At 41.7% G+C, this 19242-nt stretch overlaps 1 protein-coding gene across 2 annotated transcripts in view; it reads left to right on the plus strand.

The window, feature by feature from the left end:
- Positions 1–18361, plus strand: part of LOC142659104 (discoidin domain-containing receptor 2-like) — a 91646-nt gene extending 73285 nt beyond the window's left edge. For both annotated transcript variants that reach the window (XM_075834863.1, XM_075834864.1), the window contains exons 5-18: positions 942–1170; positions 3029–3176; positions 3337–3442; positions 4039–4225; positions 6523–6769; positions 7386–7487; positions 8047–8204; positions 8284–8482; positions 11192–11436; positions 12062–12183; positions 13100–13297; positions 13978–14212; positions 14316–14465; positions 15852–18361. In XM_075834863.1, coding sequence (XP_075690978.1) covers positions 942–1170; positions 3029–3176; positions 3337–3442; positions 4039–4225; positions 6523–6769; positions 7386–7487; positions 8047–8204; positions 8284–8482; positions 11192–11436; positions 12062–12183; positions 13100–13297; positions 13978–14212; positions 14316–14465; positions 15852–15992 — 2467 coding nt within the window. In that variant the 3' untranslated portion in view covers positions 15993–18361. The remainder of the gene's footprint in view (positions 1–941; positions 1171–3028; positions 3177–3336; positions 3443–4038; positions 4226–6522; positions 6770–7385; positions 7488–8046; positions 8205–8283; positions 8483–11191; positions 11437–12061; positions 12184–13099; positions 13298–13977; positions 14213–14315; positions 14466–15851) is intronic.
- The last annotated feature ends 881 nt before the right edge of the window (positions 18362–19242 follow it).

Here is a 19242-nt window from a genome sequence, read left to right on the forward strand (position 1 = left end):
GGGGAGGGGGTATAGGACTTTATGCCCTGCACTATTTACTGTGCACAATCTGCTTTACTCCGTACCCACCATGTGCAGGAATTTTAAAAACACAGACCTTCCATGAGCTAGGACAGTGAGCGGTCACTGGATGGACAGAAAATCAGGGCATACACATTGAGATTGAATAGACATCACCTCCAGCCAGGACGCGATGTCTATTCACACTCCCGACACTTCAGTAAAGTTAATGTGTGAGTAAGTGACTGCACATCATGATCTCGCGAGATCACGCTGCGCTGAGTACAAATGGACATGAATGGAGAGAAGTGGATGACGCTGATTGGTCACTGATTGGTCCGCGTCATACACTTCTCTCCACAACCCCCACATGGTCAAAAGTAAAAACACGCCCAGTTGGGCATTAAGAAACTAATTAGCATAAAGCTAAAACTGCTCATAAGTTGCTCAAAAACGATAGTTTTTCTAAATAAAAAACACATCTACATTACAGCGCCGATCAGATTATGTAGGAGTTAGGGCATTTATAATCTGGTGACAGAACCTCTAAAATATCTTGTAGCATTTAAGTTATTCTTCATTTCTTATACTCCAGTCACTTCTAAAGCTGCATTCCGAAGTCTCCTGGTTACTTGTTGCCATAATGCAGTGCATTGTGGGAGCTCAAGTAACCTTCAAGCAGTTCTCTATGCTGTAAAGTCATGTGGCAGTGAGATTCCAAGTTGCAACTAGTAGAATTTTTGTGATTGCTTTGAAAGTGAATGGAGAAGAAAATAATCGTTAATGATTATTGGTATGTCTATGGTATGAAATTTGTGTAAGTGGTACAATAGTGAAAAATACGGGGCTGCTCTGGGGCGAGTCTCATCCAGGGGCAAGTTTACCGTGGTTGATTTAACGGCATGTGGCGGTAATATCATGTAACTCTTCTCCTCTCCCAGACTACAAAGAGAAGAAGGTGATGGAGCGTGGTGTCCTGCGGGTCTCCTGCAGCCTGAGGACGTGCAGTACTTACAGATACATCTACACAAGCTCTTCTTCATCACCTTGATTGGAACTCAAGGCCGTCATGCCCGAGCCACGGGGAAGGAGTTTGCCAAGTCTTACCGGGTGGACTACAGTCGCAACGGAGAGCGTTGGCTTTCATGGAAGGACCATCAAGGGCAGCAGGCAAGGACTCCATAGAAATAATTATACATTACGTGTGTAAAGGGCATTTACCCTTAAAAAATCACCAGTCCTGGAGCCGCAATTATATTCGTTTTGGGGAAAATTGGGTGACAATACGGCCTCCATTACTGCGCATTCTCAGACCCCTGAATGTCAAATCTCCCCAGCTATCCAGATCCCCTGCTCCTGTATCACTCCAAAAGGTAGGCAGCCTTTTTCTCTAGGACAGATGGGTTTTAACCCCCCCCACCGGTGGCTATTTTGGTTGTTTTACAATTTTTCATCGTTCGCCCTCTCCTTCCCTGTATGCCACAGCTAAATGGGCATTAAACCAACACTATATATTTTGCACAAGTTGAGGTATTTATCATTTATTATACTCCAATCACTCCCAAAGCTGAATTTAGAATTCTGTTCTGGTTACCAGAGGTGTAAAATGTAAGCTCCTGAGCCCAAATGCAAAATCTATAACAGGGCCCCTATCACGTATCATTTATAACGCTGCGCTTCTGCAACTTTATAATTACGCCCCTGCTAGTTACCGCTGTGTAGTGCATTGTGGGAGCTTGTGTAGTGGTCTCTAAGATGTCAGGTCATGTGACTGCCAGATTGCTGGTAGTAACTGGTAGAATTTTTATTTTACTTTGAAAGTGAATGGAGGAGAAAACATTCTAACCACCATTGGGGATTGATACCTAGATTTCCGAGCGAAGAACAAGCAGGATATCACGGTGGTCATACTGGTTGTCGTTGTACAAGGCGGCCGAAATTCGCCATCCAGCTGAGTAAGACCCATGACATTCATGTGGTCTCTGGAGAAGGCAATGGAGACACTAGGTTTTCTTCCCCTGGGAACACCTCATCCTGCCCTAACACATACACAATGCGGCCAGTTACTCCACCACGTAGCTCAACAGAAAAACAAAAACAATTTTTCAGCTTTACATCAAAAATAACTACGACATCTGTGCGAGCTGCACAACCACAGACTGACCCTGAGGCGTCAGCCTGGTTAAGTGGTGAGTGACTGGCCGCTTATCCTTGACATAACTTCTGATAATGCCCATCCAGCCAAAGTGAACGCTGACCTTGATTATTCATGAGTAACCCGACGCCTGGATTTCCTCAAAGTGTTTCATTTCCTTCCCAATAACGACTCTGCTGATGGGGAGAGAAAAAGGTAATAGTTAGTAAATCCGGACAACAGTGTCAGAAAAAAATAGATAAATAGATACGAGATAGTGATGGATAAGAGAGAGATAGATAGATATGAGATAGATAGATATGAGATAGATAGATATGAGATAGATAGATAGATAGATAGATAGATAGATAGATAGATAGATAGATAGATATGAGATAGATAGATAGATAGATAGATAGATAGATAGATAGATAGATAGATAGATAGATAGATAGATAGATAGATAGATAGATAGATAGATAGATATGAGATAGATAGATAGATATGAGATAGATAGATAGATAGATAGATAGATAGATAGATATGAGATAGATATGAGATAGATAGATAGATATGAGATAGATATGAGATAGATAGATATGAGATAGATAGATAGATATGAGATAGATAGATAGATATGAGATAGATAGATAGATAGATATGAGATAGATATGAGATAGATAGATATGAGATAGATAGATAGATAGATAGATAGATAGATAGATAGATAGATAGATAGATACAGACAGACAGACAGATATGAGATAGATAGAGATAGATAGATATGAGAGAGATAGATAGATAGATATGAGAGATAGATATTAGATAGATAGATAGATAGATAGATAGAGATATTTGATTAATGATAGATGACGCGGTTTTTCTTCTATTTAGGTTATCAGGGGCAATGTAGATGAGTATGAGGTGGTCCTGACTGATCTGAGACCTCCAATCATTGCGAGCCATATCAGAGTCATCCCGGTGACGAAGGTCTCCATGACGGTGTGTATGAGGGTGGAGCTGTACGGCTGCGTGTGGCTCGGTAAGAACATTATCTCCATCTGCTGTTATAATCCCTAATATTCATCATCTATGGTCATCTATGATCCGGTCAAGGTTTAGAAACGTTAGGGCATGTTGGAAGTTGTGGCGTCACAGCGTCTTGGAGAACCATAGAGTGACCTGTATTATCTGTGTCCCAGATGGTCTGAAATCCTACAGCATTCCAGAAGGAGAGACCTTTACATCTCCCGGACATCCGGTCGCCTTCCTGAATGACTCTACCTACGATGGATACCTAGAGAAGAGGTAACGTACTTTAGCTCATAGTACCTGAACTTTCCTTAAAGGGCCGGTGAGTTATTACCAGCAATATTAGACAAGTTGCTATCATCATTAATAAATCTGTAAGTAAAGGTCTCTGCACCGGAGATATGGGGTCATCAATTGTCATGGCGGCAGAATTTGTAAGCCATACTGTGGGTATGTAAAGGAGGTTAATATGGCGGCTTCGTCCATTCCATTGTGTGAACTGTGACCATATTGATATTATAGGGCCCCTAGGGAAATTGGCCCTTTCAACTCTCCAAGGAGCTGTGCGGACCAGTGGCGGGATTGACCCCTTCACAAGAACCTTAATGCTAGTAGATGAAGGGAGGAAACGTAATATTTAGATTGCGCCAAAATATTCCGCAGCGCTTTACAATTAATAGGAAATATGTACAGACAATATCAGACATTACATAGTGACAAACTAACAACTCAAACAAGAGGAGGGCCCTGCTCGCAAGAGCTTACAATCTATGACTGAGGGCAATGACAACCTTCTCTCCCACAATAGTAGAATATGGGAAACAAGCCCCTCCCCTTTCTTTAACAAAACCCCTTCTACTTTTGACATGCAGGCGGATGTTTGATGGTTTGGGTCAGCTGACAGATGGAGTGCATGGGTTGGATGACTTCACTCATAGCCACCAATATCGTGTTTGGCCCGGCTATGATTACGTCGGCTGGAAAAATGAAAGCACACGCAACGGATATGTGGAGATAGAGTTCCAGTTTGATGGACCCAGAAACTTTACATTTATGAAGGTAAATGAGATGTCGCAATGTATGTGCTGCTCAGGCTGTGTTCACTTCTGGTAGATCCCGAAACATTTGACCAAAGTAAAGACTGACATCTTGGCTGGACCCAATGGACCCCATTATAAGTCAACGGATACATCGGGTGCCACCGGTGTCAGTCGTGCGATGGAAGCCACAAAGCTGTACCGAAACCATTGTAAATGGAAGCCACAAAGCAGATGTGAACACAGCCTTAATGGGCCTTGAAAATCGAGTACAGCAATCAGTACAGAGCTATCATACTAATGACATTAAAGATGTCAGTCTCATTACTATTATCTATATCCCAAGGTCATTCTCATTTGAGTTAACTTTCTCATGAGGTCACTCATTACCGCCCACTGCGATCACCCTCATTACCGCCCACCCTCATTACCGCCCACTGCGATCACCCTCATTACCGCCCACTGCGATCACCCTCATTACCGCCCACTGCGATCACCCTCATTACCGCCCACTGCGATCACCCTCATTACCGCCCGCCGTCTACTGCGATCACCCTCATTAACGCCCGCCGTCTACTGCGATCACCCTCATTAACGCCCGCCGTCTACTGCGATCACCCTCATTACCGCCCGCCGTCTGCTGCGATCACCCTCATTACCGCCCGCCGTCTGCTGCGATCACCCTCATTACCGCCCGCCGTCTGCTGCGATCACCCTCATTACCGCCCGCCGTCTGCTGCGATCACCCTCATTACCGCCCGCCGTCTGCTGCGATCACCCTCATTACCGCCCGCCGTCTGCTGCGATCACCCTCATTACCGCCCGCCGTCTGCTGCGATCACCCTCATTACCGCCCGCCGTCTACTGCGATCACTCATTACCGCCCGCCGTCTGCTGCGATCACCCTCATTACCGCCCGCCGTCTGCTGCGATCACCCTCATTACCGCCCGCCGTCTGCTGCGATCACCCTCATTACCGCACGCCGTCTACTGCGATCACTCATTACCGCCCGCCGTCTACTGCGATCACTCATTACCGCACACCGTCTACTGCGATCACTCATTACCGCACACCGTCTACTGCGATCACTCATTACCGCACACTGTCTACTGCGATCACTCATTACCGCACACCGTCTACTGCGATCACAGACTACTGCACACCGTCTACTGCGATCACTCATTACCGCACACCGTCTACTGCGATCACTCATTACCGCACACCGTCTACTGCGATCACTCATTACCGCACACCGTCTACTGCGATCACTCATTACCGCACACCGTCTACTGCGATCACTCATTACCGCACACCGTCTACTGCGATCACAGACTACTGCACACCGTCTACTGCGATCACTCTCATTACCGCACACCGTCTACTGCAATCACTCATTACCGCACACAGTCTACTGCGATCACAGACTACTGCACACCGTCTACTGCGATCACTCATTACCGCACACCGTCTACTGCGATCACTCATTACTGCACACCGTCTACTGCGATCACTCATTACCGCACAGTCTACTGCGATCACTCATTACCGCACACCGTCTACTGCGATCACTCTCATTACCGCACACCGTCTACTGCAATCACTCATTACCGCACACAGTCTACTGCGATCACAGACTACTGCACACCGTCTACTGCGATCACTCTCATTACCGCACACCGTCTACTGCAATCACTCATTACCGCACACAGTCTACTGCGATCACAGACTACTGCACACCGTCTCGTGCGATCACTCATTACCGCAATCACTGATTACTGCACACCATCTACTGCGATCACTCTCATTACTGCACACCGTCTACTATGATCATTCTTATTACTGTAAGCTGCCTCCTGTGGTAATTCTAATTGCTGCACGCCGTCTCCTGTGATCATTCTCATTACTGCAAATTTCTTTATAGCATTATTATTGTATTCCGAGGTGATTCTTATTACAGTACACTGTCTCCTGCGGTCATTCTCAAAGCTGTAAACTGTCTCTTTTAGTCACTCATTTAGCCAGACTGAAGTCATTCAGGTTCACTTTGCTAAGTGCAGGGAAAAGGAATTAAGGGCCAGGCTACCAGATAGGGATTTGATATTGAGTAGACGGACATTGCATGCAAAGGGAAAAACTATAATGAAAAGGAGTGTCAGTCTTCACTGAAGTTCTGGTATTCTATTCACGAACCAAGTAGTCCAGTATAGCCAATGCCATGATTTTTGTCTATGAAGGAGTCGGCTTGATACTGTGCTGCAATGCACAACATTATTGTGGGAGGACAAGCAAAAAAAAAAAATTTTTTTTCTCTTTTCCAGGTGCACTGTAATAATATGTTCACCAAAGGGGTAAAGATTTTCCAGAGGGCTGAGTGTTTCTTTAAATCTCAGCAACAGTCTGACTGGGAGTCAGAGCCAGTGGGAGTGGTGACTGTTCTGGATGACAAGAACCCCAGTTCTAGATTCGTCATTATCCCATTGCACCAGAGAGTTGGGAGCTTCATCCTCTGCAAGTTCTACTTTGCCGACACGTGGATGATGTTCAGCGAAATCTCCTTCCAATCAAGTGAGACAATATGTTCTGTGTCTAAGAGAAATGTTACAGATGTAGCAGAGTTGAAAGTTAATAGGTCTACCTGCAGTCTATGGAAATAGAACACATTGCATTACAGCATATTGCGGCAAATATCAAATCAGCCCTGCTACATGTGACAAAATCTGCTATATTTATAGATCTCTCTCTTCACATAGTGTGTTTTAAATATATTTAAATATCTTATTACAATTTCAAATAGTTCCCATCGCAACACTTCCTGTCCTTGTCGCCAAGTCATATCAAAGATACTGGACCTCAGTGCGGATAAAACAAAAGCTGGGTTCTGATTGGCTGCCATGAGGCTCAGTGCTTCTTTGATGGCATCAAGATTCCAGAGAGTAGTGGCAGGAAGTGTTGTCTTGGGGACAGTCATAAAAGTTAATATAATATAACAGCTATGAATAGTACCCAGGAGAGGAATAAAATATTTACATAATAAATATTATAACCTTTTTACAAGGGGTCCAAACCTGACATCCCCCTATAAGGGTCAACACATGAGCCACCATAGGGGGACTCTTCAAAGTACGTATCAGCATCTTATTCTCTACACTAACAATTTCATGTTTGTTCTTCTTCCTCCCAGACATGGATATTGAAGTGCCCACCGCTGTTACTCATCTTCCTACTACCGTCAAGGCTGCTAACACTGCGATCCCCATCCTGAACGCTACTGAGAGTAAATCCGGTGGGTGTACAAGATAACTATGACCTTCACAACTTACCACCACCTCAATATCCTACAATGCCTACTCACAGCCACCTTAATATGATTGCCGATTAATGGCTGCAAAGCGATCAATGCCGACTACTTGCCCTACTATAAACACAAACCTTCACCTACCCAGATTAAATACCTACTATTAGTTTGCCATGAACGCGAGCCTCCACCTGCCTTACTATGAATCTCAACCACCACATGACCAACCATCAATAGGAATACCAACCACCGCCTAACAATGAAGGCCACACTTGCCTATGAATTCCAACAGTCTCCTGCCATGCCAATCATTACTAGTCTATGACCTCCAACACTCATCAGTTCGGACCAATGTATAAAAACTAACACCTCTGCCCACCACCTCCCTAATTATGAAGCCTACACTAATCTGCCTAGCTATCAATGCCCAACATCACTTGCCTATTTAACTCCCAACCTATTTGCACGCTACAAATTTGACCTCGAAATACCAACCAGCCTGACCATGACCCTCCACCAACCATTAATTGTCAGTTTCCATTTCCAGAAACCACTTTCCCATTCACCATCAGCAGACCACTGGACAAACCGGATGAGCCAAAAACCTCAGTTCTGATTGGCTGTTTGGTGGCCATAATCCTTCTTCTACTCATTATCATAGTTCTGATCCTGTGGAAACAATATATACAAAAGAGATTGGAGAAGGTGAAGTACCGAGGGAAGGAGTATCATATAATCCTGAAAATCCAGACATTCCTTCTAATACTCTTATTATACTTTTCAGGCTCCTCGTCGAATCTTGGAAGAAGACGCCACAGTACGATTGTCCTTCTACAGTTATACGATCGGCAACACCAACCAGACTCAGACCCACCAGTCTAACCCCACCTATGAGAGAATCTTCCCTCTTGACCTCGACTACCAGCAGCCAACCAAACCACCACGTAAACTTCCCGAGCTGTCCCAGAGTGCCGAGGATTCAGGTGTGTCCCATAATACACAATATGAAACTATATAACCTCAGGACACCAACTATACACAGGAGAATGGTCCTGTGAGGAAACATGATGAATGACTGCCAACAGAGCACAAAAATTTAACTACTGTAATATTGACCCCTTTGTACAAGAATATAGCTACTAAAAAGCCAATAAACAAATATATTAATAAAAATAACGATAAAAATAAGTAATTCAAATATGCAAAACATATGTAAATTTATTTTTATTGGCTTCTAACACTGGTTGGTCTACCTAACTATTCTAATAAATATTAAGGCTCAATGTAAAGTGCGAAAGCACTAGTAAAATAAAACTATTAGTGATACATGGATATCACAATTTAGGTTTTGCTATTATTAAACAAACTCAACATTAATGGTTACGTTGTAACAAAACAAGAATCCCCAAGGGTAAAAGGTATAGTGAGAAACAAATTAGATGTTCCAGGGAAAATAACGATGTGGACAGTGAAAAACATTGCCCCCTATGTCCAAGAACATAACTACTATAATACTGCCCCCTATGTCCAAGAATATTACTACTATAATACTGCCCCCTATGTCCAAGAATTATAACTACTATAACTGCCCCCTATATACAAGAATATAACTACTATAATACTGCCCCTATATACAAGAATATAACTACTATAATACTGCTCCTATATACAAGAATATAACTACTATAATACTGCCCCTATATACAAGAATATAACTACTATAATACTGCCCCTATATGCAAGAATATAACTACTATAATACTGCCCCCTATATACAAGAATATAACTACTATAATACTGCCCCCTATATACAAGAATATAACTACTATAATACTGCCCTCTATGTACAAGAATATAACTACTATAATACTGCCCCCTATATACAAGAATATAACTACTATAATACTGCCCCCTATATACAAGAATATAACTACTATAATACTGCCCCTATATACAAGAATATAACTACTATAATACTGCCCCCTATGTCCAAGAATATTACTACTATAATACTGCCCCCTATGTCCAAGAATATTACTACTATAATACTGCCCCCTATGTCCAAGAATTATAACTACTATAACTGCCCCCTATATACAAGAATATAACTACTATAATACTGCCCCTATATACAAGAATATAACTACTATAATACTGCCCCCTATATACAAGAATATAACTACTATAATACTGCTCCTATATACAAGAATATAACTACTATAATACTGCCCCTATATACAAGAATATAACTACTATAATACTGCCCCTATATGCAAGAATATAACTACTATAATACTGCCCCCTATATACAAGAATATAACTACTATAATACTGCCCCCTATATACAAGAATATAACTACTATAATACTGCCCTCTATGTACAAGAATATAACTACTATAATACTGCCCCCTATATACAAGAATATAACTACTATAATACTGCCCCTATATACAAGAATATAACTACTATAATATTGCCCCTATATACAAGAATATAACTACTATAATACTGCCCCCTATGTCCAAGAATATAACTACTATAATACTGCCCCCTATATACAAGAATATAACTACTATAATACTGCCCCCCTATATACAAGAATATACCTACTATAATACTGCCCACTATATACAAGAATATAACTACTATAATACTGCCCCTATATACAAGAATATAACTACTATAATACTGCCCCCTATATACAAGTATATAACTACTATAATACTGCTCCCTATATACAAGAAAATAACTACTATAATACTGCTCCCTATATACAAGAATATAATTACTATAATACTGCCCCTATATACAAGAATATAACTACTATAATACTGCCCCATATACAAGAATATAACTACTATAATACTGCCCCATATACAAGAATATAACTACTATAATACTGCTCCTATATACAAGAATATAACTACTATAATACTGCCCCCTATGTCCAAGAATATAACTACTATAATACTGCCCCCTATATACAATAATATAACTACTATAATACTGCCCCCCTATATACAAGAATATACCTACTATAATACTGCCCACTATATACAAGAATATAACTACTATAATACTGACCCTATATACAAGAATATAACTACTATAATACTGCTCCTATATACAAGAATATAACTACTATAATACTGCCCCCTATATACAATAATATAACTACTATAATGCTGCCTCCTATATACAAGAATATAACTACTATAATACTGCCCCCTATATACAAGAATATAACTACTATAATACTGCCCCTATATACAAGAACGTAACTACTATAATACTGCTCCTATATACAAGAATATAACTATTATAATACTGCTCCTATATACAAGAATATAACTACTATAATACTGCCCCTATATACAAGAATATAACTACTATAATACTGCCCACTATATACAAGAATACAACTACTATAATACTGCTCCTGTATACAAGAATATAACTACTATAATACTGTGCCCTATATACAAGAATATATCTACTATAATACTGTCTCCTATATACAAGAATATAACTACTATAATACTGCCCCCTATATACAAGAATATAACTACTATAATACTGCCTCCTATATACAAGAATATAACTACTATAATACTGCCCCCTATATACCAGAATAGAACTACTAGAATACTGGAATCTAGTAATGTAGACTTATTGTACTTCTTGTTTGTAGCCTGCAGTGGAGACTATGCAGAACCAGACCTGACCAAGTCCACTCCGCATCAAGGCTTCCAGAACAGCGTCCCACACTATGCAGAGACTGACATTGTCAACCTTCAGGGAGTGACTGGGAATAATATGTACGCTGTGCCGGCCCTCACTGTGGACTCACTTACTAAGAAGGACATCAGCGTAGGAGAGTTTCCACGTAACCAACTACAGTTAAAGGAGAAACTGGGGGAAGGACAGTTTGGAGAGGTATGAGATTCGGGGTCACAGTAATGTACATCTCATAAATAATCTATGTGAAATTCAAGAACGTATCATTTAATTCTAACAATGTTTAAAGCAAAGTTTTGGCCTGCAGATGTTGCAGCTTATGTGTAATGCATTATTTTGGCCTGCAGATGGCACTGTTGCAGCTAATGTATATTGTGACCCTGATGAAGGTTTTAGATTTCTTTGGAACTGATCGCACTGCAGAACATGCCAGTGCTATACAACAGGAGTATATAACTGCATGGAGACTTGACTGGTCAACAACACGTCGTCACCATGGTGAAAATCTATAAATCATAATGTTTGCCTCACATGAAGATCAGACCCACAGCACAATCCAACCACACAGGGTTGATTCTGAGATATGATAGGCGATAGTGAGAAGGAAATGCTTGGTTCAGGAAGCAGATACAGAACACTCATTTCCTCCGGCTGATTGTATAGAACAGTAGGATTCTAGTTCAGGGTTACGGACATGACTCGTTCTTCGGTCGGTTCATTCCGGGAGATAATCACGGACTGTAATCGACTGAAATGTAATGTACAATCATGACAGTACACAATAATGCCAGTTCAATCACGCGTTAATATGTCGCTCTTCCAGGTTCACCTGTGTGAGGTGGAAGGGCTGCAAGGCTTTCTGGAGATGTCCTCAAGTGACTGCAGCAACCAACCTGTTATGGTGGCGGTGAAAATGCTGAGAGCCAATGTCACCAAAACCGCCAGGTACTTCATTAAAGGAGCACTCCGAACTGAAGCTATGGTATGTCTAGTGCTGGTTGCGAGGGGGCGGAGCATGACAGGGATTCTCTCTTTGGTGTTCTTTATATCCCGGTGTCATGTCCCGCCCCCTCGGAGCTCTATGAAGGTTGGTGGAGGTTGAGTGCAAAAAATGATGTGGGAACTCGAACCCCATTAGCAGTGTCATATAATAAGTGTGTAACTTATGTTGTCCATACGCTTCAAAAAATTGTGGGCAGATCCAGTCGACGTGAATCAGTACGGACAACAATCTTATGTGTATGGAGGCCGCACTATTGTCTGCTAGGGTTTGGCTTGTTGGATACCAGGTGTTACAGATAACCATTGCCAGATGTATCTCCCAGATACTGGCAGTAAATGGGTGTTGGAGGCCCTTACATGGTGGAGGCCTAGGGGCAATTGCTCTTTTTGCCCTCCCTATAAGCCAACTTTGCTCAAAGTATTTCATTAAATGGATTCTCATTCTTAGTTTTATCGTAAAACAACCAGTCGTCACTTTGGAATTTAAACCTCGTTTTAATGACCTCTGGATGCAGCCTGCAGTGTAAAGAATAGAGGTTTTTATTCTGGTAGCAATGACTACGCCCAGGAACAGGTCTATTCACAGACGTCACACCTATAAAAGAGTGTATTTTGGATACATATAGACATAATCCTGGACATAGCCATGATAACCAGAGTAAAAACCTCCATTCTTTACACTGCTGGCTGCATCCAGAGACCTGGAAAAAGTTGATAGAGATGCGGTAAATGTTACAACGTGACTTTTTTTTATTTATGTCTAAACAGTTTTATATATAAAAAGCTTTAGACCCCCATTATTGCGGTCTGAGCTGTTCATTTCCAGATCTCAGCCCCTCTGATTTTTTTTCACCTACAGAAAGGATTTTCTCAAAGAGATCAAGATAATCTCCAGGCTCAAGCATCCGAATATCATCCGCCTGTTGGGTGTCTGTGTCCAGGACGACCCCCTCTGTATGATAACGGAATATATGGAAAATGGCGATCTCAATCAGTTCCTGTCCCAGAGGGAGATCCGCAGCCAGTTCACCACTGCCAACAATATACCGTCTGTAAGGTAATGACAAGGGGGTGTACATAATGCAGAGGGGTCCTACATGGGGCCCCCTGTCAGTTCAGGCCATGCATTGTTGTCGCTCTCTCACGATCGCCTGGTCCTCGCCCTTTTTGTCTTTAATACCATTGCTGGGTATTGGGGGCGCCTTTTTTTGGGCGCCATAGCAGCTGCATTTTTGCCCAAGTAATTGTCCGTCCCTGCCTGTTCTGTGAGTGGTCCTGATATCTGCATTATAGGTGCCCAGGTCCCACAAGGAGCCCCAAAGGAAAGATCAAAATGGGGCCCCTTCCTGGAGCTGGTTCTTATCACTATAGGGTCCAACTAAATCTGGGATAGAACAGCCTGGTCTAGTAACCGCTGTGTGGTATTAAAGGAGGGAGAGTCCTGGACAGGTTTACACAACCCAAAAGGAAAGAGGGTTTTCAAAGGACCCCATAGCAGATGATGCCACCATGTATGTACACCCTTACCCTTTGACCATTATGTCATACCACATTGCATAGCATCCATTTGCAGTTGCTTTAGATCTAGGTCGGGATGGGCGATAGCCATGGTGGCTCGGTGGTTAGTAAATTGCAGCACTGGTGGTCTTGCATTGGACTACTACCCGGGCAATATCTTCCCAATCTATTAAATATCAGGCAATCAGTAAATGCCCCCTCTGTGCTTTCTTCTTGCAGCCTCCACAACCTCTTATACATGAGCACGCAGATTGCCGCCGGGATGAAGTACTTGGCCTCACTGAACTTTGTACACAGAGACTTGGCCACAAGAAACTGCCTGGTGGGGAACAGCCATACTATTAAGATAGCAGATTTTGGAATGAGTCGGAATTTATACAGTGGCGATTATTACCGTATCCAGGGGCGGGCGGTGCTGCCGATCCGCTGGATGGCCTGGGAGAGTATTCTATTAGTAAGTGACACCAGACAGCACAAAGATGTCCGTTCTAAGATACTGAATTGCTTGTTGTATTCTGTTCAACTTCATACTAAATCCAGATCTGTGTTGTGTATAGGGAAAGTTCACCACTTCCAGTGACGTCTGGGCGTTTGGGGTCACCTTATGGGAGATGTTCACCCTGTGTAAAGAGCAACCGTACAGTGTTATATCGGATGAGCAGGTCATTGAAAATACTGGGGAGTTCTTCCGGGACCAAGGACGGCAGGTAATTTCCTACCCCATTTCATTATAACAAATACGATCTGTACATATATAATTATATACAGAAGATCCCCAGGTTACACCAGCGTGCTCCATATCACTATATACAAGGAGATGTATAACTTATACCAGCTGTACATATATTATTATATACAGAAGATACCCAGGTTATACCAGCATGCTCCATATCACTATATACAAGAAGATGTATAACTTATACCAGCTGTACATATATTATTATATACAGAAGATACCCAGGTTATACCAGCATGCTCCATATCACTATATACAAGAAGATGTATAACTTATACCAGCTGTACATATATAATTATATACAGAAGATACCCAGGTTATACCAGCATGCTCCATATCACTATATACAAGAAGATGTATAACTTATACCAGCTGTACATATATTATTATATACAGAAGATACCCAGGTTATACCAGCATGCTCCATATCACTATATACAAGAAGATGTATAACTTATACCCGCTGTACATATATAATTATATACAGAAGATACCCAGGTTATACCGGCATGCTCCATATCACTATATACAAGAAGATGTATAACTTATACCCGCTGTACATATATAATTACATACAGAAGATACCCAGGTTATACCAGCATGCTCCATATCACTATATACAAGAAGATGTATAACTTATACCAGCTGTACATATATTATTATATACAGAAGATACCCAGGTTATACCAGCATGCTCCATATCACTATATACAAGAAGATGTATAACTTATACCAGCTGTACATATATAATTATATACAGAAGATACCCAGGTTATACCAGCATGCTCCATATCACTATATACAAGAAGATGTATAACTTATACCAGCTGTACATATATAATTATATACAGGAAATACCCAGGTTATACCAGCATGCTCCATATCACTATATACAGGAAGATGTATAACTTATACCAGCTGTACATATATAATTATATACAGAAGATACTCCGGTTATACCAGCATGCTCCATATCACTATATACAAGAAGATGTATAACTTATACCAGCTGTACATATATAATTATATACAGGAGATACCCAGGTTATACCAGCATGCTCCATATCACTATATACAAGAAGATGTATAACTTATACCAGCTGTACATATATAATTATATACAGGAGATACCCAGGTTATACCAGCATGCTCCATATCACTATATACAAGAAGATGTATAACTTATACCAGCTGTACATATATAATTATATACAGAAGATACCAGCCCTCGTTATGTCCGGGTTTTTTTAGTTCACGTCACTTTACTACTCCCCGTTTCTCCATCCAACATTCCACAAATCTCATTAACGCCTTGATGTCTGAATGTTCACATTGTTTGGTGTCTCTTGCTCTTCAGATCTATCTCTCTCAGACGCCCCTCTGCCCAAGCCCCATCTTTGACCTGATGATGAAATGTTGGAGCAGAGACATCAAAGATCGACCTACGTTTGAGACCATGCACCAATTCCTGATAGAGCAACTGGATGCCATTGTGTAATCTGTGTACAAGGAACGTTTCAAAACACTTAACAGGCGAGCTCTTGTTGTAGCCGACTCATCTGGAGCTATACTGGACGTGGCCTTTAGATATCTAGATGTAGATTGTAGAAGGACCAAGAGACAATGTTCTCCTGCGGCGCTGGTAGAATTCCTGGGACCCCACCGGAACCCTTAGTCTGTTAAGAGTTCCAAGCCACTTGAGATGTCAAGACAAAGTGACCCCAGGGGGGCAGAAGATGCAACATTGCACTTCCCCAGAAGGGGAGAAACCAGCTGGGATCGAGGACTGGAAAAAAAATAAATAAATAGATGTGAGAAGTAGGACAATTTCCCACTCAAAAGTACCACTACATTCTGTGTATATATCTATGGGGTTTGTGTCCCTCTATCAAGTTAACATATTGCCATGACCCAATTGTAAAACCTTTGTAAGATATTTATATGGCCCTGCGGTCTTGAGGCAGAATATGTACATATAAATGACTCCTTTGGATTATCCTATGTCATGGGACCAACTAAGGCGATCATAGCCATTGTTTTGGAACCCTCCTTAGATGCCACTATCCATAAGATAAATTGTGTGTGAGGAGCAGTAAGTCTACACTAGACGCCATATTCCCCCTTTTTTTATGAATGTAAATATAAAAAGATGAATTTATAATTATAGTTACATGACAGGACTTGATTGAGCGCCTTCTATCTTTGTTTTCAGTTTACGGCTCTTCCTACCATCATTCCATAGACGATGTCCTTGTTTCTTTGGTCTTCCACCTTATTTTAACTCTTCCTCATGAGTACTACTTCTTGTTTCTGCGGACTACTGGTGAGGGTCTAGAGGCCACTTTGGAGAAGAAGCAGAGATCGTGATTGCAAACTTCTCCATAGGGAAAGATAATGCCCGTTTACTGGGCCTCTGTAGCCCTCACAGCCTGAATTCAACTCAAGTTGGTCCCATCCACTGTACCAATGTGTAGAGACTAGACTGTTCCTCTTCACCAAAAACAAAAAGGTAGAAAGACTAGCTTGAGGGACGCTTTTATAATAGATGGGGGTGCATAAGGGTGCCAGGTCCTCATGATTTAGGATTAGGGATGGGTGTGGTGACATAAAATTGCACGTGTGAGATCCAATATTTTGATTTAGTGTATGGCCCCTCTCTTGAATATCTACCCACCTTTAAATTATGTGTCGGCTTTAATACAAATGAAGCCAAAGTAACGGATGAGTCATAAGATTACAATGACTTGGTGGGTCTAAGGTCAGAGCCACACCATTTCCCCCTACACTGGGTCCATCGCTGTATTTTGGACTCAATTTCTTTCGGTACCACAAAATCTCCATTTGGAGGATTGATGCCAATCAATCTATAGGGCTTCTCAGATAATAAATTTGGCTGGATCGCCCTTTAAACCGTGTCGCCAAACAGATAATTTTCTGTTAATGTGCACATGCTAATGAGGCTGAATTTTTTTTATTGTAAATGGTTTATTGAAACAGGATAGTTATGCAACATTTCTGTGTATAGGAGCGTGTGGAACCACTGGGTATGGACAGTTCTGTAAATCTTTGCTTTTCCAGTCAGACACTTCGTTAACCAACAATTAGAGAACCGGTTGAGGAACTAGGTCAAACCCCCCCCCCCCCCACACAGACACGAAGAGCGGCTCTACCTCTGGCGAATGCAGCACGTCCATGTCTTATATAGTCGACAATTGATATGTATGGCCAGAGGGTTTTTGAAGCCAGTCTTGATGAGACAACCCAGAGTGTCCAGTCCTCACCCGAAAAATTATATGTGGTCTTTCTTTGATCCAGATTAGGAACCATACAGCCTTTCAAGCATAAACAAATTGGCTTTACCTCCCCAGACCTGTTTGTATAATTAAAGGATGATCCGACATGGAACCCAACGGAGAAGTATGGTCACCATCCTCCAACACTACTATGGGCCATGCTTGTAATGATCCTCATGATATCACGAGGATGTTCATTAAAGTTTATGATCATTGTAAGGTAAGGTCAGTGATAATGGCTCAGAAGAGAATTTGTTTCCGTATTGTAGCCTTCTAATGGGAAGCTTTAGAGGTCAATTCATTACCATGTAAGTCATACCTAGTGAGTAAACTTCTCCCTGTCGAAATCTAGGCTTAACCCTATGTGTGGTCTGGATAAGCCAGTTGATCTTTATACCTAATTTTGGTTTGTTGGTGCCTCTTATTCCTCCCTGTACTATGGCATTCATGTGCAAACAAAAACATCTTGGCTCCCAATCCCAATATAATCCTACAAAAGCCGTGATGGCTCAATTTCTGCATTTTTGGGATCATACAGCGTCATAGCTGGATTTGTGCAATCTGCATCAGATGTGCGTGCATTTGTGGACATGTGTTTACATAGACTTTACAGTTGGAGACTCGGAGGGTCGGACATTGTCCCAAAATGTTTTCAGTTACCGCCTAATCGCTTTGGTTGCGTTGTTTCCAGACCACAAGTTAGGCTCTGCCTCACCCAGTTCATTGTCGGATACACTAATACACATACATGTATACATGTACACACTTCCGAGCATGACCCCACAAGATATATAGATATCTCCATATCTACTCCATCAAAGGCCAGAAATGACTGATCGTACCATAGAGGATTACACCACTAGGCACTGAGGACTGAATGGGGTAGTGTTGGTCAGGGGGATAAATGCAACGTTGGCCGGAGTGCCACCAATGAAACACCAACCCAAAACATTAGGCCGGGACATAAAATTGTCTTAACTATTTTCGTGGGACCGAGAATTGGTTACATTCAATGTTCTTTGGGACGATGCCGAGATATAGATACAGATTATTCAAGAGCACACAAGACGTGCTATGCCTGCACCATAGCGAAATATTCTAAAAGGAGTTCATAGACTAAAATTGAGAAAAGTCCACCTATGAGGGATGAGACTTACTATTTCTAAAAAAAAAACAAAAAAAAAGAAACCCTCTCCTGCCCTCTAGATTAGATCTAGACAATTGCACCCATGGGTTGAGTTTTGATACATGTTACATGTGAGTAGAAGGGATAACACTCACGGAACTGTCTACATGGTCCTCTCAAATGCACTTAGTTGACCAGACTTGACCCGTCTCGAACAGCGGTGGCCTCAACCACCAACAATGGGCATCTTTAACCACCGAGTCATCTTCCCTATGGAGAGAGCATTTTGCTAATGGACCGCTACACACTTAGTTACGGTTATTTTGCAC

Source organism: Rhinoderma darwinii, chromosome 8 (assembly GCF_050947455.1).
Source record: "Rhinoderma darwinii isolate aRhiDar2 chromosome 8, aRhiDar2.hap1, whole genome shotgun sequence".
NCBI lineage: Eukaryota > Metazoa > Chordata > Amphibia > Anura > Rhinodermatidae > Rhinoderma > Rhinoderma darwinii.